Here is a 22,058-nt window from a genome sequence, read left to right as displayed (position 1 = left end):
ACAATGACCTAGTGATGGAATGATATTTCGCTATTGGTGATTGCATCGCCGCTATTGACAAATCGCTAATAGCTATAGCTATTGCAATCCAAAAATATCAGTGATTGGCGATTTTCCTTCATTTGATTCTTTTGAATGGCAATCACCTCTGGCAGAATATCGCCAATAGCGATTATAGCGATTGGCGATTTTCCTTCAGCATGAAATTCTAATACTAATATTGATAGCGGGGATGCAATCATCGATAGTGAAATATCGTTCATCACTACTCATCTGTGTGCTTTGCTTTCAGACTGAGTAAAAAAGTTTATTGGCGACAAAAAGGAATAATTTTCTCGAAAATTGGAAAAAATATACTTTTACAAAAGTTTGCCAGCTATTATCGAAAAATGGGGATAGTTGTCTTAAGAACTGCACAACGAAAAAAATTTCTCGCCAACAGATACTGGTAAATAAGGGCGAAAAAAGTATGCCTTTTGTGCAGAGAAATTGTGGAAACGGCGAACGGAACAAAGCAAACTTGTGCAACAACAATTTCGAAGACGAAGTGATGTGCAATAATTGCAAAAAATTGTTTTGCAATGGACGTAGAAGCACATCTGGATCCCAAATTGTTAAACTTTCGGTGAGGGCTAAATATAGGGAAGTCACCCTACATTCTGAAGGTCCACTTCGAGAAACAGTACTAAAATTTTACTCGTGTGGCGTACGTAATGTATATGAGTTGGGATCAAGAACAATGTTGTTGTTGTTGTTGTTGTAGCGATAAGGTTGCTCCCCGAAGGCTTTGGGGAGTGTTATCGATGTGATGGTCCTTTGCCGGATACAAATCCGGTACGCTCCGGTACCATAGCACCATTAAGGTGCTGGCCCGATCATCTCGGGAACGATTTATGTGGCCACATCAAACCTTCAGGCCATTCCCTCCCTCCCTACCCCCAAGTTCCATGAGGAGCTTGGGGTAGCCAGAGCCTCGTCTGTTAATGAAACAGGATTCGCCGCGGATAGGTGAGGTTGACAATTGGGTTTGGAGAAGCTATATATTGCGCTGGCAACCTGAAAGGTTGCGCTACACAGCCCCTTGAATCTGGTATTTTAGTCGCCTCTTACGACAGGCATACCTACCGCGGGTATATTCTGATCCCCTAACCCGCTGGGGTATCAAGAACAATGGAAACCACTTATAACTGATCGTTCGTTTTTGCTGTGGTTGGATAAGGTGCCTACCGAGCAAGAGCAGTAGCGTGCACGACAAATATCAGCAGTACAAATAAACAAATTAGAGGAATTTTGGAAGGAAAATATCGATGCAACATTTCGGGATTTAGAGAAGCCAGGTATAGACACTGAACCATCACAAGTGCTATTGCGTTATGAAGATGGTTATCAATACGACATAGTTTTTGGTCCACTTGTGCGCCTAGAAACAGAATACGATAAAAATTTTATGCATGTGTTATTCATGAGCTAATACTTCTAGGCTGTAGCCGTTAACAGTTTCATAAAATTTGTGTGTTTTGATGGAAAAATAAAATAATTATAGAAACATATGTCACTCGTCTTATTGTAAACAGATTAACTCAAAATTTAAGTTTTTTGGGAGAATGCAATTCAAGCTTTGTCATATGGTTTGTATATGGTTGAATTCTCCGGCTAATTTCTAGGGCACTGAAGTGGGTGGCTAATTTTCTGCTAAAGAATATTTTTATAATAGTTTGAAGAATTTGCTATATTTTTCCTTTATATTTTTCATTAAAAACTGATCCACTTTACTATACAAATATTATGCAGCCAAATACAACTTTCAGAATAAATTCATACGGAGTATTTCTGAATACATCGGTGTAGTATAATATAGTAAATAAATCATGTTTTTATGGTGTTACATATACAGATTTATTTCGGGTTGATTCATCTTACATTTAAAAATCAAAGCATTTTGAATTAGCAAAATTTATAAAACAAAAATGCATAGATATCTATTTCAGCTAGTTTCATCTCATTGAGTGTAATACGAGACTGAACATATTAGAATTTCACATTACATCAGTTTACTATAAAAGGTACATATTTTCGTCTTTTTATTCCAATTTTGGTTCATATATTCTGTATCCTAATTAAATTAATGTATAACATTCAATCTACTCCGGTAAACAAACTTAAACATTCAATTTTTATATCCAAGTATACAAATAATTGCAGATTCGCTCATCAAAGATAAATGAAAGCGATCGCCATAGCTGTAAAAAATAGCCATATTTATATTCACTGATAGCTCAAAATCGCTGTACTGCCCATCATATCGTCTGTATAGAATCGTTTGTTAAAATAAAGCGATCGCTATAGCTATAAAAAATAGCCGTGATTCAAAAATAGCCATATCTATTTTCACTGATAGCTCAAAATAGCCATATCGTCCATCACTACAATGAACAAAAGCAGCTGTTCATATGTATTTAATTAGCGAGCTTTGCTCTTATTGGCTCAGGATTTTGCCACCGGATGATAGCTAATAGATAAATAATTGCCGTCTTTCAGTGAGCTTTACAGCTTCGGCTCACGCTCAATTCTCACGGGAATGCTCTGGATCATTGAGAGACTTGAGAAGCAGATGTCGTGAAATTTTCGCACACGTGAAATTTGATAGGCACCTTTCGCCGCTGTTTTTGATTTAACTCATACGGCGAAAGGCTAAGTAGCGACATCTATTTTTGAAAAAGTAGGTATATTAAAGGCCGCGTTGCCAACCTAAAAGAAGTAATTAACAAATTATCTGGCTCAAATCGTTGTTGTTGCATTTACATGCAAAATTATTTATCTGGCTCAGGATTTTGCCACCGGATGATATTTAATTTTGCATGTAAATGCAACAACAACGATTTGAGCCAGATAAATCCAGATAGAAGTCTGGTTCAATTTGTGAGCCAGATAATTTGTTAATTACTTCTTTTTAGGTTGGCAACGCGACCTTTAATATACCTACTTTTTCAAAAATAGATGTCGCTGCTTAGTCTTTCACCGTATGAGTTAAATGAAGCGGCGACATCTGCCTATAACATTTCACGTGTGCGAAAATTTCACGACATCTGCTTCTCAAGTCTCTCAATGATCCAGAGCATTTCCGTGAGAATTGAGCGTGAGCTGGAGCTGTAAAACTCACTGAAAGACGGCAATTGTGTAGCACAAATCACACACCATTGTAAATTTTACCAAGTAGCGCAACTAACAGCTGATCGGTGAAAATTCGCCCAGTTCTCGACTCAGTTTCAAAAAAAACTTTATATTATTTAACTCAAATTTTAAAGTGAGATAATCCTTACGAATTTATGTATATAGAATATATAAGGCATTTTTGTTGTTATTAAAACAATAGTTTTATTTATATTAAAGCTTTTATCATTTTTTTTTACTTTGAAAAAACTCCGAACACCATTCCTTCATTATATAACATTCGACTGCTACCCTTCAAAAACGCGAGTACTCCATAAATAATGTAAGGAATACTCCTTTGGGGGTATAGGAGTGTTCCACAGCTAATCTGTATTCATACAAAAAATGTGCTCCAATTAACATTGCGATGTCCTAGGAGAGGAGTAGGTGATCCCACTCTCGCTTTGTTGTGAGTATTCCATAGAGTACATCTGTGAGAGTACTTTCACTGTAATACTCCATGGAGCACCCACAGAGGATCATATGCCTAAGCTAAAGAGGAATTGTGTCGGAAAGAATTAACGGAGTGAATTTAATTTAAAATGAAAGTAAATGAAGAGGGGCAATACACCTTTTATATTTTTTACTACGAATATTCTTATGTTATTTAGCATTTGCGTGAATAAAGTTACTAATATTTTTCTATACTATAGTATTTATTTAATTTATTTATCAGTCTACAAATTAAACAATTATACAGACCAAATATACCGACACTTAAATCTCAGATGTAATACATGATATAAACAACATAAGCAGTCATCAATTTTAAAGTAATATTTAAACAGTATTGAACCAAACGCTTGACAATTTCAATTAAAGACTTAGAAGTAAGCAAAAGATAAAATGTTGTAAATGTGTTAAAATGTACTCATGAAGGAGCTAGTAAATAATAATTTATGAAATTGACAATAAAACAAATTAATAGTAGAAAAAATATATACAGAATAGAATTTATACAGAATTTCATTACATACATATAAAATTAATGATCACAACGCAATTTTGCAAACAAGTTTGAAGTAACTGGTACTTCAAATTTTAAACAGAGGGTTGAACAGTATATCACGGTTTAGCGTTCTTTGCTTCATTTCGAATTACAAATTTAATGTAGTTAAAAGGTATTTTTTAATACCAAGAAACGAGTCGCAGACGTCTAAATTTTTACAGTGTTTATTAAAATCAGGACATAAACAGTGAAGTGGTACGTGCATTTCATAATTCGACCTGCATGTACCTACAAAAATTGATTGAAAATGTCTAGATGGCCTAATAGGAACGTTAAACTTAATTTCGCCAAGCAAAAATGGACTATTTATTGACCCTCTTATTAATTTAACAATAAATAAGACTCCAAGCATCTCCCTGCGGCTCTGCAATGTGGGCAGCTGTATTAGTTTTAACCGGCTGCAATAGGGGGGGGGGGGGGGAGATTTTTAGAAGGATCCCATGGTAAGTGTTTTGCGAAAAGCAAAAATTGTTTCTGGACCGATTCCAGCTTGTCAGAATGAACCTGATAACGCGGATTCCAAATTATTGAAGCATATTCCGAAGTAGGTCTGATAAATGATGTAAAAAGAGTTTTTGTAAGAGTTTGTAACGTTTGGGTCATTAAATTCTTTAGACTAACGTTTAACAAAAGCCAAAGTACCTTTAGCGCTGTTCACGCAAGATTCAGTATGAAGTTTAAAATCGAATTTTGGGCCCATAGTAACGCCTAAATCAATAAACTTAGTGACATGCTTGATTACATAGTCGCCAATAACATAATCATGGGATTGGAAGGACTTCTTTGTAAAACACATGAACTTATATTTAGGTAGGTTTAGTGACATGGCGTTTACATTACACTAGTCATCAAGACTATTCAGATCAGCCTGAATATACCTACTATCAGCTCCACGGGTGAGCGGATAGGCATTACAAGTTTGACATCATCAGCGTACATCAACGGCTTGCAGCTCTTCAAAACACTAGCAAGGTCATTAATGAACAACAGGAACAAAACCGGACCAAGATGGCTGCCTTGAGGAACACCAGAAGTTACGTTTATAAACCGAGACCGACAATTATTAAATAAAACTGTTTGTTTTCTTTCCTTTACATAAGAAGAAACCCAAGATAGAAACAAAAGAGGAAATCCTAACCGACCAAGTTTGAGTAAAAGTATAGAATGAGAAACTTTATGAAATATAATATAATCAAATATATATTTATACAAATGTATACATAAAACCAGTTCGCGGTTGCATTTTATCAGAGTTGCCATAGTAAAATTTTATTATCAGTTATTTGTATGCAATATTTTACTTTTGGCAACTCCGTTCGATCGTCATCGTGTAATGATCACGGTCGTTAAAAAACGAGCAATGATCGGCTGATGGTGGTCCGCAAACGCATTGCAAAGGAGTATTGTTAGAGTACTCCAATATGAAGAAAATGGAACACGTAATCCAACAATTTTTGCAGGGTAGTCCACTGCCTTCCACTATATTCGCAACATAACCTCTATTTAAGCTGTCAAACTATGTAGGGTCAAACTATTGTGGAACTCAGTGGAACCTGCGTGAAACATGCGTTTGACACTGAACAAAGTGTCATAATTACCGGGGTTGCTGTCGTGGAAAGCGACACAGGGAAATAAAAAACAGATCGGACTATCAGATATGGGTTGCTGTGATGGTAACTTTTTTTGAACGAATTTAGTATGTAAATGTAGTGCGCCTATATGGGTCCTACTGAAAATTATACAAAAGTCTTGAATTGGGGTATCTGAGGACGCGTAGTTATTCCAGCATTAAGAATATAAACGCGGGTGCTAAGCTTTCTACCCGTTCAAAAGTTCTCCGCGAAAAACAGTTTGAAACCGAGATCGACTGCAATAACCCGTCAAAAAATGTGAAAAGAGAAATGAAAAGAGCGTTTTGTCCTGTTATCAATAGTGCAAAGAGAAAAAGTATTCGAATTATTCGAAGCGAGGCAAAAACGCGTCTATTAATACCTCCCCCGACGGTTTTGGTCGTGTTTTAGCAATCGTCCCCGGTAATAAAGTATCACAATTTGTTAATTAAAATTGTCCAAAATATATGGATTTTAAGCAGAAATGTAATTAAGTGCTCGTTTGCAAGTAAATAAGGATATTTCTTTGTAATATAACAATAAAAATTTTAAGCAGTTTTCGATAGAGCTACTAAATTTTTTTGGTCCTAAGAAGTACAACAGTGCCAAATAGCATCCACAAAAAAACGAACAAGAACAAGCATTTTATCTGGTGAGCGTGGCTGTGAATGTGTGTGCTGCTACATATCCTACTTGTAGACCTTTACAATGACCTACACCGGCAGTTGAAATGTTAAAACCATTGTGAATGATGACATCATTCACAATGGTTAAAACATATTAAAAGCTACCAATCAGCTGATTTCCGGCCAAAGCCTGTATTTTCCGCCAAGTGATTTTATTTAGGCATCGGCAAGTTCAAAACTTTAAAACCAAAACTCAAAACAACCATCTAGTAAAATCCATCTGAAAAAGCAACGCAATCCAAAAGTAATTACATTCTTGGATGTACTTCAACCATTGACAAGTGCTAAGGAGAAATGTGAGTAGTATTCCAAAGAGGAAAGGCAAGGTAATCCTTTACTTTAGCCCACAACTGCTAAAACTCATCCAAAAATATCGGGAGACGTGTCAAAAGGCGCTGTATGAACCCAGGACCACGAATCGGAAAGCGGAAATTAAAAATTTGCTTCTGTCAAAAGATATGGTAGTAGTGCCCCACCCTAAAGTTGGGCCAAAATTTTCGAGTGAGGTATGAAAAGACGTGTATTAAAGTCGAGAACAATAATCCGAAGGCGGAAAAGAAAAATTGTATCTCTGTCCGGAGATATTTGCAGTTGAAGTTGGCGATTTTCATGTGGTTGTTGTTGTGTGAATACCCACAAAAAAAATTGTGCATCACCCTGGCGGTAGCCACGGTTATACCACACTCCCGGACTTGGCATGGCGTAGCCCAGGGTAATTTTTATAAGCGCGGCCGAAGGCCGCCAGCGCAGAAAGGTGTTCTGCGCAAAAATACTATGGATCCCACCCCCGGTTTCGGAAGTACCCGCGGGTCTTTTTTCGGTTTTTCGTTAACATCTTTTGAAAGGGTAAAAAAAGTTAACTTCCGCTTTCGGATTCTTGATCTAGACGTGAATGCGCGTCTTTTGATACCTCACTCAAAAAAAAGGCTAAGTTTTAAGGTGGGGCCCCTAAACTGCACAATTACAAAGATATTTCCAAACAACCGAAAAATGGCCCCGGAGTGCTCTAAAACAGGTTGTGGGATCCATAGTATTTTTGCGCAGAACACGTTTTTGCATTGGCGGCCTTTGGCCGCGTTTTTAAAAAATTACCCTGGGTGGGTCCAACACCGGTTTGGAGACCAAAACTATATCCGAGCAAAACACTTTTACCCACAATTTTTCTTGTGGGTACACCAAAATCATCAAAATTAAAACAACCACATGAAAATTTTTAATTTTGTTTGAAAATCTCCGAAAAGAAATAAAATTTCCAATTTCCTCTTTCGGATTCGTGATCCTGGGTTCATAATGCGTCTTTTGACACCTCTCCCGTTATTTTTGGACGAGTTTTAGCAGTTGTGAGCTAAGTTAAAGAATTACGGAATTGTGGTATGTATGTAGTCAAAAACAAAACGTAGTATGCTTTTGTGAAGTTGTCCAGACTGTCTAGCCTAATGAAACCAAGAAAATGGGCAAGTGAAGGGATTGCGTGACTGAATATTAGTTCAAATGCATATTCATATAGCAGAACTCGCCAGCCTATCCTATCGATAGACGCAGTTTGTGCTTTGAGAGTTGCGGTTTTGGTCACAACGGGTCCCCCCTCCAGCCGCGAAACTAGTGACATATTTCCAATCTTGTGATAAATAAACACACAAATGGCCGTATTCGTAAACCAAATTTAGTAGATATTTAGATTTAGTTAGAACTATTTTGACCGATTGTCCTTTTAAAGCCTAGTGACAGTCGGGATAGTTCCAGATTTATATCAGGCAAAGGACTGTCTACATGCGCAATACACGTTTGAAACTTCGTTGAGTGTATTTTCAATACAAAAAAAGTATGCGAGCTTATACAAAAGATAGTTCATGGCACATTTGAAGTGCCGATACTAGATATCACGGCTTTCTCAATTTTTTGTTATGGCAGTGATCGTTTAAGCTTCTGTAAAGATTCATCTATTTGATAAGACAGTGTCCCAAGTTTCAAACTCATCTATTTGATAAGACAGTGTCCCAAGTTTCAACAAAGCGATCACTACTCTATTTTTCTCCATTATTAGTAACAAATTGGGAAAATACAAGAATAAAAAAAATATGGTGATGTTCTTTATAATAAAGGTTCCACAAGTTTATATATATATCCATGCAAATATAAGTTCATAATATCAAGTACTTAGAAATTTAAATCACAAAATTTTAATTTAATTTTCTAAATCACTATAATGTTTAAGCTTTATCTTGAGGCGTCAGTCCAAGCACCTTACGATCAGTTTCTTTGAGGACACCGGCAGGCAGATAACTGAGAACATCAGCTGGAGCACTTTTCAGCATTTCTAAACGTTCCTTTTCAATAATTTCATTGCTAGAAAAGAGAACAAAAAATTATATTGTTAACATACGAATATCGCTAGATAAATCGCTCCATTCTCAACTTACTTCTTCCGTTCTTCATTGATCAAATATTCATGCCACTTTAGCTCTTCGGCAGCATCAAGAGCACGTTGACGTTGTCGCGATTCTATCATTTCCTGAATTGCCCGTCTATGTTCCCTAATTTTTTGGCGACGCTTCTCGTCAGCCAACTGATCTAAACGATCGCGTTCAGCCAATTCTTTATGCATTTCAGCCAAGAAGACTGCATCCTCATTTTGTTCACGTTCCAACTTACGACGCCCACGTTCGCTACGATAACGTTCGAATTCCATTCTCATTTGTATGCGATCATTATTTTGCTTTTCAAGACTTTGTTTGTAACGCATATCCTCGTTGGTATTTCGCTCTTCCACCAACAAATCCAGCAAAAGATTTTCACGTTTTCTCTTTTCGCTCTATGAAGAATTTATTATTGAATTTAAAATTTTAGGAAAATATTCTAAAAACACTTACCTCAACCTGGTATAACTGCTGTCCAATACGATCACTCAATTCTGCCCTCTTTTGCGCCTTCAAATCCCTATCCAATTTAGTTTGCAAATTTTTCAACTCACGTTCCTTTATCATTTCTTGGAAACGTTCCGCTTCGTCCATTTTTTTTGTCATCTCCTTGGCTTTAATCTCCGCTTGCAATCGCATAAATTCATCCATTTCCTTTTTGGCATTTACTTTTCTTTGCTCCAACTCTAATAATTCGGCATCATGTTCAAGTTTGTATTTCTGCAGCAATTTTTGCATATCTTCTCTCTCCTTTAGAACTTCTGTATATTCTTCTTTTCGACGTTGTTGTGACTCTGCCATTTGCCCCAATAGTACATTACGAAATTCTTGCTTCTTTTTCAACTCGTTTTTTTCGGATTCTTTGAGTGCTTCTTTAGATAAGAGTTGTTGCTTTTCAAATTCAATATCTTCCAAGCGCTTACTCTTCATCTGTTCTTCCTTCAGCTTTTCCGCTGCCACTTTTTGTTCTGCAAGTAGTTTTGATACATACGCTGCTTTTAGTTGCTTCTCCAATTGGCGTAATTCCATATTATTCTGACGTAGTTGCTGGCGTCGTTTTTTATGTAAGAAATCTTCATATTTTAACGTCTTTAGTTGCGTGGATATATCAGTGGTTTCTTGTTGCATTCGAATTCGTGGATTTTCAGCAGTCATTTGTATTTCCTTGGCCTTTAAATCTTTGACGCGCCTTTCCTCCTCCATGACAGTCTCTATGAAAAGATTATTTGCAGAGTCCACTTGCCGGTCGGCATCTAACGGGATTGTACATCGAAAGGCACCAAACATTTTGCTAATAACTAATTCCTTTTATATTCAGAAAATTGTAATTTAAAACATGCAGTATAAAATAACAATCTCCATTGACAACAAAATCTTTTTTGAATAACAAACTGTTTCTCTACTTATTGGGCAAGTACGGAAATCATTGTAAATTTTACCAAGTAGCGCAACTAACAGCTGATCGGTGAAAATTCGCACATTCACACGAACAGTTCTCGACTCAGTTTCAAAACAAAACTTACGATTATTTAACTCAAATTTTAAAGTGAGATAATCTTTACGAATTTATGTACATAGAATATATAAGGCGTTTTGTTGTTATTAAAACAGTAGTTTTATTTTTATTAAAGCTTTTATCAATTTTTTTTTAATTTTGAAAAAACTCCGAACACCATTCCTTCATTTTATGACATTCGACTGCCTAGTCCACTGCCTTCCACTCTATTCGCAACATAACCTCTGTTTAAGTTGCCAAACTATATAGTAAACAATGACGGAAATCGTTCCTTTTACCCATTGTGAATTCATACAAGTGGCGAATGTTTGATAAAAACGTTCACAATAGTAAACAGCCTCGATCACCTGTTCAATCGCTGTTCGATTACTAAAATCATTTGCTCAATAGTGTTTTTCAAACATTTTTGTAGACGACTGGTATATTGCATTATATGCATATTTTAAAATGTTTGCTTAACGGGCTGCTCAAATATAATCTATTAACTGGATTTTAGAAATGAATATTAATATGTACACTGATTTTCTGTATACACATTTTAAAGAAAAGCTGATTTCAAACACATATGGGCAATTTATGGCATGTAATCGCGAGCAAAAAACAAACCTTTCATCCATTCTATGGCCATTCGCGACAGCCGTTCTCGCTGTCAGCAATTATTTGACAGGTAGGTATGGCAATGAAAGAATAGAAAGATTCTCCATGTATGAATTCACAATGGTTCTACCGTTCCGGCCATTGTGAATGAAACTTGTTTGATTCACAATGGTTCCGGCTTTGCAAAACGAATACTTCTGGAGTAAAGGCGGTGGCACAATGACATTTTTCATATAGACGCGTTTAACACAGGCTTATGTATTCCAATACCATCGCTACAATCAACCAAGATGTTGCGTTTGTAAATATTAAGGAACTCCAGACTTGGTATTTGAAGTTTATTACGCCTTGCCCATTCACATACAAAATTTCGCGAAGCACTATTGTAAACATTCTCTCTATACAACAAAAATACTTGCTAACATATTTTGTGTCGTATTCGATTGTAATATTGCAGTTTTTAATTGTGAATGATGAGCAGCTTTACAAAGCCGTGATTTTTCGAATTGTTCGTAATAAATTCAAATTTTCGTATTGCAGCCTCGATAGATATGATAGATGTTGTGAGGTTAAGCACTGTGCCCTCATGCTCTTTACACACCTCATCCCGGCCGAGTTCTCTCAGAAAATCCAGAATGTTTCTCGGCTTCAGAGAGTGTATGTGACTATGATTGTTTTGTACAATATTGCTTCAAAGGTAAAGAGGCTGTTAATGTTATTGTTGTAGCGCAAGGCGAATCTATATATAATTCAATCAATTCGCCGTGCAGATGAACGTCAAGTCAAAGGAAAATTTTCGTAGATTTCGATTAACTCACATTTTGTTGTACAAGGCTTTGTGTGGAAAATTATCAAGAAGAAGCAATCAGATGATGGGATAACACCACTTGTAATGAATTCGCCTTGGTTCTAGCGATATACACGTTCCGAAAATTTTGGGGAATGTTATCGATATTGATGGCCCTTTGTCGGTTATAGTTCCGGTACGTTTCGGTAACAAGCACTTTTAAGATACAAGCACGGCCTGCTCGCAAACGATTTAATATATTCCATTAGGAAGTTTTGGTCGCCAAATCCTCGCCTGCTAAAAAAATAGAATTCGCCACGGGTAGTTGATATTGACAATTGGGTTGGAGAAGCTATAAGTTGCGCTGGTAACCCTTTGAAAGGGTTGCGCTTCACATACCCTTTGAATCATTAGCACATCCAAAAATATTCAGACGGTTGTCAAAAGATACGTTTTGGACAGGACAGCGAATACGAAAACGCTAGTTAAAAAATTCCAAAAATAAATTGAAAATTTTCATGTGGTTTTTGTAATTTGTTGTACACAGGAGAAAAATTGTCCACAAAGGGATTTCTATTTTAAAAATCACATCAGAAGGCCGCAAATATCGAAAGATGTTCTGCGCAAATATGCCATGGATCCCACCCCCGATTTCGGAGCGGTCCGGGGTTGTTGTTGGAACGATAAGGTTTCTCCCCTAAGGCTTTGGGGAGTGTTATCGATGTGATGGTCCTTTGCCGGATACACATCCGGTACGCTGCGGTAAATGCGGTATGGCCAAATTAAACCTTCGGGCCATAGCTCCCTCCCCACCCCAAGATCCATGAGGAGCTTGGGGTCGCCAGAGTCTCGTCTGTTAGTGAAACAGGATTCGCCGCGGATAGGTGAGGTTGATAATTGGGTTTGGAGAAGCTATATATTGCGCTGGCAGCCTGAAAGGGTTGCGCTACACAGCCCATTGAATCTGGTATTTTAGTCGCCTCTTATTTTTTAGTCATACCTACCGCGGGTATATTCTGACCCCCTAACCCGCTGGGGAAGCGGTCCGGGGTAATATCTTTTTATTGGCTCAAATCCTTTGAATTACAAAACGCATCTTTAGGTACCCTTCCCGATATGTGTATTAAGAGTGTCAGGGAAAATTTAGGAATAGCACCCCGAGTTCGGGGTTAAACTTGGTATCAAATGAAAGAGGGAGTTCTCCCGATCACAAATATATATATTTTAAAGTCCGCAGACTTATAGGGCCAGTTAATGGTGACTTATAACCATAAAGCCATAACCAGACAAAACAGCTGATCGAACCTACCTTATGGAAATCAATGTAATCGATTAATGGTGCCATATCATAACGTAACGCCATAACCATACCATAGCCAACCAATTGGTTTTTGGTTTCTCGCCATATCCATTACCAAAAAATATTTGAGTTGGTGAATTTAAAAACTTGTTGTAGATTTTATTCATTGTTTTGTATACGGTATGACTAAGAGACTTATTTTATGTGGAATGTTTTTAATTTTTCCGTTTTCTTAATTTTTATGAATTTTTCACGATTTTTAGGTTATGGCACCATTAATCGATCACATTGGAGATGGTTATAGATATGGATATGGCTAAGACTAAGGCGTTAGGGTTAAGGAAGTTTAATTTGGCTTTATAGTTTAAAAGTAGCAACATGCACACACACACATTTATATATATATATATATACATTTTATTTATTACATTACAAACCTGTGCTGCCACAATAAAAAAATTATTATTACCGCGTAATTTTTTATTACAAATTTTCAATTTTTTATAAAATAAACGTAAATTATTTAAAAAAAATAAAAAGCGCCACAGGGGAAAATTTGGAATAAAAAATCTACTTTTTGGTGAAATAAATATACGGAGTTGAATGGAAAAAGGCTGTTTTCCTCGTTGGTACTATTTAAAATATTTTTCATTCGTCGGTACTATTTAAAGCATTTCGTAGCACCAAGCAAGCAGTGAATTAGACAAAATGGCTGTATGCTTGTGTTCGCGGAAAGTAAACAAATAAATTATTAAATTTTTCAGAAATACGTAAATTTAAACAAAAGAAAATAGTTGTTTGTTGTTTTATAAACATTATAGAGTGTACTTATGTATAAAATTCATGTGAAAGGTGTCGTATGTAGATAGAAAGTGACAGTAATACCATGGTAACTTTAAACCCATTTGCAAACTTTAACAACAAATAACTTATAAACTATGGCGCATATTCATAGTCGAAATAAAATAGGTTTTAAATTTAGTTGCAGCTTTTTTTGACCGATAGCTCATAGAAAATTATGTCAAAAAGCTGCAACTAAATTTAAAACCTATTTTATTTTGACTATGATTATGCCCCTATAAGTTTACGCACTTTAAAATATATGTATTTGTCATCGGGAGAACTCCCTCTTTCATTTGATATCAAGTTCCATCCCCGACCTCGGGATATGCTAAGCTAAATCGCTGCCGATTGTCATACTGTCGTACAGAATTACCCATTTGGGTGTTTTAGTTGCCTCTTACGACAGGCACTCCATACGATTTCCGAATAATTGATTTGCCAAATTACAGAATTATTTCATTTTATTTATTTATTTATTATTTACCGACCAAATTACCGACTTCATTTCCTGCAGCACTCTTTCACACCAGGGTTGTTAATTTTGATTGATGCAGTTCTATTTTGCTTTGGTACCATATTCGGTTGCCTCGTTTTTCAATTTGCTCAGCCGACAATCGCCCATTTGTACGCGTGTTCATATCGTTTACGTTCATTCAAAGTGGAAGTTAAAGAAATTAAGTCGTGTGTAAAATACCGGAAAAGGTCTGAGTTGCGGAAAATTTTAACAAAATTGACGCCAAAATATTGTGGAAAAAGCACAAACAAAAATATTATTATTTAAACAAAGCGAAATAAAATGGTTTGTAAAATTATTGCTAAAATTGACAGCTGCAATTTGTGAATGAATAGTGATGATGAGTAAACGCAGTTACAGAGAATGAATGATAAAGAGAAATGATACAAAATTCAATATGAAAGAATTCCAAACAAAATAAAAACTTTGGAATACTTAATAAGAGTAGAGGAGTGATTAAAGTGTACAAAACAAACTAAAATAAATAAAAAATTGTACTTTGGACTCTGCTTCTACTGCTATAGAAGCGCTTAAGAAGATAAAATTTGGAACTTGCGAAAGTACGTACTTGGTACGAGTAACGCGAAATATCACGCCCACGGACGAGACTGAAAACATATCAAAAAGTGAATTGCAAAAAAAGTTACAAAATAAAAAAGAAAGAAAAAAAATAAAATAAAAATGTCTGGACAACGTGTCAATGTAAATGCTGCTGAAAAGGACGTGGAAAAGTTTATAAAATTTCTGGCGTTGAAGTCCACACAAGTTGTTGTGCAGTCGCGTTTAGGTGAAAAAATACAGACTCCATGTAATCCACTAGCTACTGGCAGCGATTGGTTCAATATTGTTATACATGATCATCCTGATATATATATGGAGACAAAGCGGGCGTTAGCATTGGAACCTGGCCAAAGTATATTGAAACGTTTGCCATTATGTATAGAAATATCTTTACGCACTGTCGAGGGTGATCAAATGGTGTTGGAAGTTTGGTCATTAGATATACAAGTACCCGGATGTCATAAAAATTGTAAAGATGATATATGCGAAGTGCTCATAAAGAATGCTGAAAATGGTGGAAAGGGCGGTGTCACAAATGGTACTGGTGGACCATTGTCAGAGCAACAAACATTAAAGGCAGCACATGCAATATACAACCGTATGGGCATATTGCTCAAATCGCTTATTTCACTAACACGCTCTACACCAGCTTATAAGTTGTCGCGACGTCAATGTCCAGAAGCATATGGCATTTATTATCGCATCTATGTGGAACGACCGCAGTTACACACATTGGGCGAAGGATATAAAAATGTAAAAATTGGACAATTAAATACAATAGTTGGTACTTTGTGTATGTCGGTGCATTATCGTACGAAAATGACTATCACACCAACTGCAGCGGAGGGACACAATGGTGAAAACAATACAATTATGCTTAAGTCTGATCACTTTCGACGTGGCGATACTTCACCAACAATAAATTTATCAATGAATGGTTTGAAGAGAGGTGCCGGAATGAATGGAGAACGAAAAATTGTTGATATTGAAAAACCATTGCGTCCAGGTGCATTCACTGATGTCGGAAAGTTACGCCAATGGACTGAAAAGGATTATGTTTTGCCTGAAACACCACCATTTGAATGGTTGTTGCGTCGGCCACGTCATGAGAGTGGCGGCTCAGCAGGTTCAATTGAATCATTAAATAAAAAAAGTGATGGTAGCGGTAATGCTACACTACCAACCATTTGTAGCAATGGACAAGAGCAGCTGCAAGCAAATAATAACGATAGTAATGGTTGTAGTGTGGGCGCTGCGAATCCCAATAACAGTAATACAAAAACATTGAATAATAACAATGTTATGGCGTTTAAAAGTTTAGAGAATGGAGGTGGTGGTGGTGGTGGTGGTGGACAAAATGGCATACAAACAGCGAAATCTTCAACCGATTGTTCAACGACGACGACGACGACGATAACGACATTCTCACAATCACCGCCTATTAAAAGTCTACTCATACCCGCTCCAGCGACAACGCGTCAAAATACAACGCCGCAACTGCAACATCAAATGTCTAACCGTCGACCTGACGATGATAACCTGCTTAAAGAGCTGAACTTTCCTTTTGCCTTGCCAAATTCGCATGTTAATGATTTGGCGAAATTTTATCGTGATTGTTATCATGCGCCACCATTGCTTGGGCTGAATGAAGCTCAGCCGGAAATAGCGGTTGAACAATTAGATGAATTTGAAACATCCTTAGAAGACTATGATGAGCTTGTTTCACAGCTTGGTTTGACCACATCATCATCGACGGGTAGTAGAAGTAGCGGTGGATTGCAAATGAGCAATTAGATATTACAAATAAATCGAATGTGGTGACAGATCTATGGATACTATTTTAAGTACATACATACATACACAATACATACATTTGTTGATAAGTAAGTATATAGATAGTTAAAAGTGTAAGCACGAGAGCCGCGGAACTACTCATTAGAATAATGTAGAAAGCAAACGAGTATGTTTGGCATTTTATTTTTTATTTGCATTATTTATTATTATTTATAAATACATGTTATAAATACTATTTTAGTATGTATGTACGTATCATATTTGGGCTTTTTGCACGATTAGCATTGGTTTGTTTTTTCACATTTTTATTATGATATTTAACTTGCATTGCCAATGCGACGAGTAGTAAACTCCATACATTATCTGCAAGTGTCAGCTTAGAAATCAAACAAAGGACAACTTTTGCTTACAAGTTCTTATTTGAACTGTGTAAGCAAGTGAAATATAAAGTCCTCTCTCGACGAACAAAAATCCTGCTCTATAATATGAGTACTTCTCATGTTGTTGTTGTTGTTGTAGCAATGCTCGCCCCACCTAATAGCCGCGACCGATCACAATTTGTCATCAATATCCTCTAACAGGAGCCCAAGGAAACTTGCCGTTTCAACAGGGGTGGACCATAAGGAAAGGGGTGTTAGAGGCGTTGGTTCCACATTACAATTGAAGAGATGGTTGGTATCATGTGGGGACACATTGCAAGCGGGGCATACATTTTGTATGTCGGGGTTGATTCTGGATAGGTAAGAGTTTAACCTGTTACAGTATCCAGAACGAAGTTAAGCAAGAGTGACACGCGTTTCCCTGGGGAGTATGCGTTCCTCTTCCGCGAGTTTTGGATAATTTTCGTTAAGCACTGGATTCACCGGGCAATTCCCGGCATAAAGGTCCGACGCCTGTTTATGGAGTTCACCAAGGACCTGCTTGTGTTTTTTCACTTCATACGGCTGGGTTCTCAGGTGCCGTATTTCCTCAAAATGCTTACGGAGATGACTCCTTAAGCCCCTAGGCGGTGCTGGTTCATCAATCAGATGTCTGTTGGGATGCCCAGGTTTCTGGGTATTCAACAGGAACTGTCTGGTCAGCATCTCATTTCTCTCCCTGATGGGGAGTATTCTCGCCTCATTATGCAGGTGGTGTTCTGGGGACATAAGAAGACAGCCCGTGGCGATTCTGAGAGCAGTATTTTGGCAGGCCTGTAATTTCTTCCAGTGTGTGATTTTTATGCTTGGCGACCATATGGGTGACGCGTAGCACGTAATCGGCTGGCTAATTGCTTTGTATCATCATACGGTGAGGAGAGTAGTTGATCCTGTACTCAAAGAACAATACCCAAAACTTGCAGAAGAGGAACGCACACTCCCTAGGGAAATGCAAGTCACTCTAGCTCAACTTCGATCTGGATACTGTAACAGGTTAAACTCTTACCTATATAGAATCAACCCCGACATACAAAACTTATGTCCTGCTTGTAACGTGTCCCCACATGACACCAACCATCTCTTCAACTGTATTGTGGAACCAACGCCTCTAATACCCCTCTCATTATGGTCCACCCCTGTTGAAACAGCAATTTTGCGTGGACTCCAGTTAGAGGATAGTGATGACAATTTGTCATCGGTCGCACCTATTTCATTTCATTTCATTTCATTTCATTTATTTATTACGGCAAAAAAGCCTAATTCATAAATTAAATTATATTACAATTTACTATCTTATTGCTAAGGTTTTACAATATTCATAAAGTTTTGCTTTAAAAGCCCCGATTTCATTACAACTTTTTATATCTATAGGCAGTTCATTGAAACTTTTTAGACCTTTATAAAAAATATTTTGCTGATCTATTTCAGTTCTGAATAAAGGCAGTTTGAAATTGTGTTTATTCCTTGTATTAATGTTATGTGTTTGCTTAACTAATACTACGTTTTTACTTAGATATTCAGGTACATTTTCACTTTTAATATTAAATATAAACTTCATAGCGTGAAAAAAAATCTTTTGCTTTACACTTAACCAGTTCAAACTTCTCAGCATATCAGCCGTACGAGTATCTCTAGGTTTTTTAAGAATAAATCTCATACATCTGTTTTGCATCTTTTGAAGTTTATCTATTTCTTTGTCTGACACAATGAATAGAATAGATGGGCAGTTTACAAAGTGCGGTTCTATAATGGACTTATATATAATTATTTTGTACTTTTTTTGAATATATTTGGATGTTCTCTGCATAACCCCAATTTTTTTCGCAATTTTCTGGACTGTGTAGTTTATATGTTCTTCAAACTTGAGTTTGTTATCAATTATAATTCCCAAATATTTTATACTGTCAACTTTTTGTATGCTTTCATCATTTATTTTTAAACCAATTATATCCTCATTAACGTTCCTCCTTGTTATTATCATAAATTTCGTTTTATTTATATTAAGTTTCAGTCTATTTCCGCACAACCATTTATACAGGTTATTCAGTTCATGTTGTATTTTAGAAAGTGCAGAATTAATATTATTCTCACTAATCGTTATTAATGCATCATCAGCGAATAGTTTAATTTCACAACCTTCAATAGCGTTAACTATATCATTAATATAAATTAAGAACAGTATCGGTGCCAAAACTGAGCCTTGTGGTAACCCTATGGGTACTTCTAATTCATCAGACATCACGGTATTTATAACCGTTTTCTGTCTCCTCTGCTTCAAATAGCTGCGAAACCAGTCAAGTTCTATACCAGTTATACCAATACGTTCCATTTTTTTGATTAAGATCTCCCTATCCACTGTTTCAAAAGCTCGTTTGAGGTCTAGGAAGACTGAAACAACCACTTTTTTTTTATTTAACTCTTCTTTCCAGTCATGTATCACCAAATTAAGAGCTGTCTCACATGAATGTTTCTTTCTAAAGCCTGACTGCTGGTGGGCTAGTATATTATTATCTTCAAGGTATTTCGTTAACTGGTTCTTAACATAAGCTTCAAGTATTTTACAATCACTAGGCAGCGTGTTTATGGGTCTAAGTTCTTCAGGTTTTACTGTCTTTTTAACTTTTTCCACTGGTATCACCGTTGACGTTTTCCACTTTTCTGGTACAAGACCCTCTTCTAGGCTGTTATTGATTATTTGTGCGTAGAAATATCCTGTATACGATATACAGTCTTTAAGTACTCCATCAGATATAAGTTTTCTACCGCCTATTTTATATTTGAACTCTTTCAGAATATTAATAACTTCATCTGTTGTTATTTTGGCAAACTTTAATCTAGAATTGACTTGTACATCACTTAGTGCTATACGGCAAGGTTCTATGATGTTATTAATTTCTATTACGCTATTTATAAAGAACCTATTTAGACCATTTGCCAGCTCAGTTTCATTTTCTACCATCATACCATCTATTATCGCCTTTTTAATCCCTTCGTTATCTCTCGTTAAGCAAACCGCATGCTTAAGATGTTTCCACATTTCTCTGGCGTTATTTTCATTCATTTCGACTTTATTTTCCATATATTTAACTTTCTTTATTTTTACTAGCTTTTTGTAGATACGATTTATATTTTTATATTCGTTCCAATCACCTGTTTGTATCGCAAGCTTATAATTATTATATTTGCATTTATTGATTTGCGCCAGTTCTCTATTGGATGAGCCGAAGCACTACTACAACAACAACAACAAGAGTAGTTGATATACCCCTTGCGGTATTCGAGAGGAAAGTTTTCCGAAAGATTTATGGTTCTTTCCGTGATTCCAATGACGAGTATGGAAGGAGGTATATTGGTTAGTTATATGAGCTTTACGCAGATATGGGCATAATTCAGCAAAATAAAACCAATACTCGCTGCGGGGGGGTAAATTTCTAAGCGTAATTTGAAATGAAATTGCACTATCAGTAAAATGCATATTACAAGCTAGGACAAATTAAATAGAAATGGACATTTTTGACAGTTCTAATGAACGCACTTTCCCTGGGGAAGCGCGAGTCACTCTAGCTCAATTTCGATCTGGATACTGTAACAGGTTAAACTCTTACCTATCCAGAATCAACCCCGACATACAAAAAGTATGCCCTGCTTTTAACATGTCCCCACATGACACCAACCAACTCTTCTACTGTATTGTGGAACCAACACCTCTAACACCCCTCTCATTATGGTCAGCCCCTGTTGAAACAGCAAGTTTCCTTGGACTCCCGTTATAGGATATTGATGACAATTTGTGATCGGTCACACCTCTTGGATGGGGCGACCTCTGCTACAACAACAACAACAACAGTTCTAAGGTTCATAATAAATTTGCAGTCATAATAACAGTTCACACCGCACTATCTGAAAAAAAATAAAAAAAATATATATACATCTGTTAACCTTATTGTTATTGCAAATTAAGCTGCTAGTAAGCATACACATTTACTACTTTTTATTTACAAGCACAAAGTAATTTCTATAGAAATTCGAATTAAATTACTATAAAACGAATAAATTTGTTTTGTTGCCAGAACTGTCTTAGTGGTAATGTAAATGAAAAACTGAACTGGTAATGTGAAAAAAAATTTAGTATAAGTGAAATTTTATATATTAAATAAATAAAATAAACGTAAGGCGCGATAACCTCCGAGGAGATTTTAGGCCGATTTTAATTTTTCCTAAAAATTGGCGGGACGGGACCTACTTGATTTATACCGACTCCGAACGGCATATGCAAGGCAGGTGAGTTTTCACTGAGAGCTTTTCATGGCAGAAATACACTCGGAGTGCGACTCCACTTAGAAAAATTTTCCTCTAATTGAAAAACCTTGAACCCAGGATCTTCGGTGTTGTAGGCGGAGCACGCCACCATCACACCACGGCGGCCGTTACTACTATTATAATACGCTTTTTTGCTGCAGTATGCCCAGCTATGGTACATATGCACATGCACATGTAAATACATACATACAATAATAAGGACTTATTCGATAATCGGTTCTATGAAATAAGTCAGGCATGCTTAACTAACGAAACGATATCATTTCGTTACGATAATTAACGTTAATAAACGAAACAAAGTCATTTCGTTTCGTTTATTAACGTTAAGAACGTCAAATTAACGAAATGATTTCGTTTCGTTTTCCGCCATATCAAAACGAAATCAAATCGTTTATGTTGATTATTAATTTCAAGCTATGCTGGCAAAGCTGATTGATGGCGGAGTCATTAAAGGTGAAAGCATTAGCCAAGCTGA

At 36.5% G+C, this 22,058-nt stretch overlaps 3 protein-coding genes across 3 annotated transcripts in view; 2 read left to right on the top strand and 1 right to left on the bottom strand.

Moving 5' to 3' along the window:
* Positions 1 to 6,633: 6,633 nt before the first annotated feature.
* The window catches only part of Ctl2 (Choline transporter-like 2), a 169,450-nt gene continuing 154,025 nt past the window's right edge, over positions 6,634 to 22,058 (top strand). Inside the window, exon 1 of the mRNA XM_067761955.1 lies at positions 6,634 to 6,811. The gene's annotated coding sequence lies outside the window, so the exon portion shown is untranslated. The remainder of the gene's footprint in view (positions 6,812 to 22,058) is intronic.
* LOC137244129 (meiosis-specific nuclear structural protein 1) lies at positions 8,603 to 10,384 on the bottom strand. The gene is made up of 3 exons (XM_067772701.1): positions 9,386 to 10,384; positions 8,936 to 9,327; positions 8,603 to 8,861 (listed from the first exon to the last, which is right to left on the bottom strand). Exons 1-3 carry the CDS (start codon positions 10,217 to 10,219, stop codon positions 8,726 to 8,728), a joined length of 1,362 nt encoding a protein of 453 aa, XP_067628802.1. The 5' UTR covers positions 10,220 to 10,384; the 3' UTR covers positions 8,603 to 8,725.
* Positions 14,590 to 22,058, top strand: part of Atg13 (Autophagy-related 13) — an 89,654-nt gene continuing 82,185 nt past the window's right edge. The window contains exon 1 of the mRNA XM_067761957.1: positions 14,590 to 16,933. Within this exon, the coding sequence (XP_067618058.1) occupies positions 15,171 to 16,844 (1,674 nt within the window). The 5' untranslated portion in view covers positions 14,590 to 15,170 and the 3' untranslated portion in view covers positions 16,845 to 16,933. The remainder of the gene's footprint in view (positions 16,934 to 22,058) is intronic.

Source organism: Eurosta solidaginis, chromosome 1, assembly GCF_040869045.1.
Source record: "Eurosta solidaginis isolate ZX-2024a chromosome 1, ASM4086904v1, whole genome shotgun sequence".
NCBI lineage: Eukaryota > Metazoa > Arthropoda > Insecta > Diptera > Tephritidae > Eurosta > Eurosta solidaginis.
This window is presented reverse-complemented; position numbering and strand designations above follow the sequence as displayed.

Excerpts from the sequence above, each read along its gene's own strand:
- LOC137244129 (XM_067772701.1), bottom strand. The coding sequence starts at position 10,219 with ATGTTTGGTGCCTTTCGATGTACAATCCCGTTAGATGCCGACCGGCAA. Across the intron at positions 9,328-9,385 it reads AGCAGTTATACCAGGTTGAG|AGCGAAAAGAGAAAACGTGA; the intron begins GTAAGTGTTTTT and ends AATTCTTCATAG. Across the intron at positions 8,862-8,935 it reads ATCAATGAAGAACGGAAGAA|CAATGAAATTATTGAAAAGG; the intron begins GTAAGTTGAGAA and ends TCTCTTTTCTAG.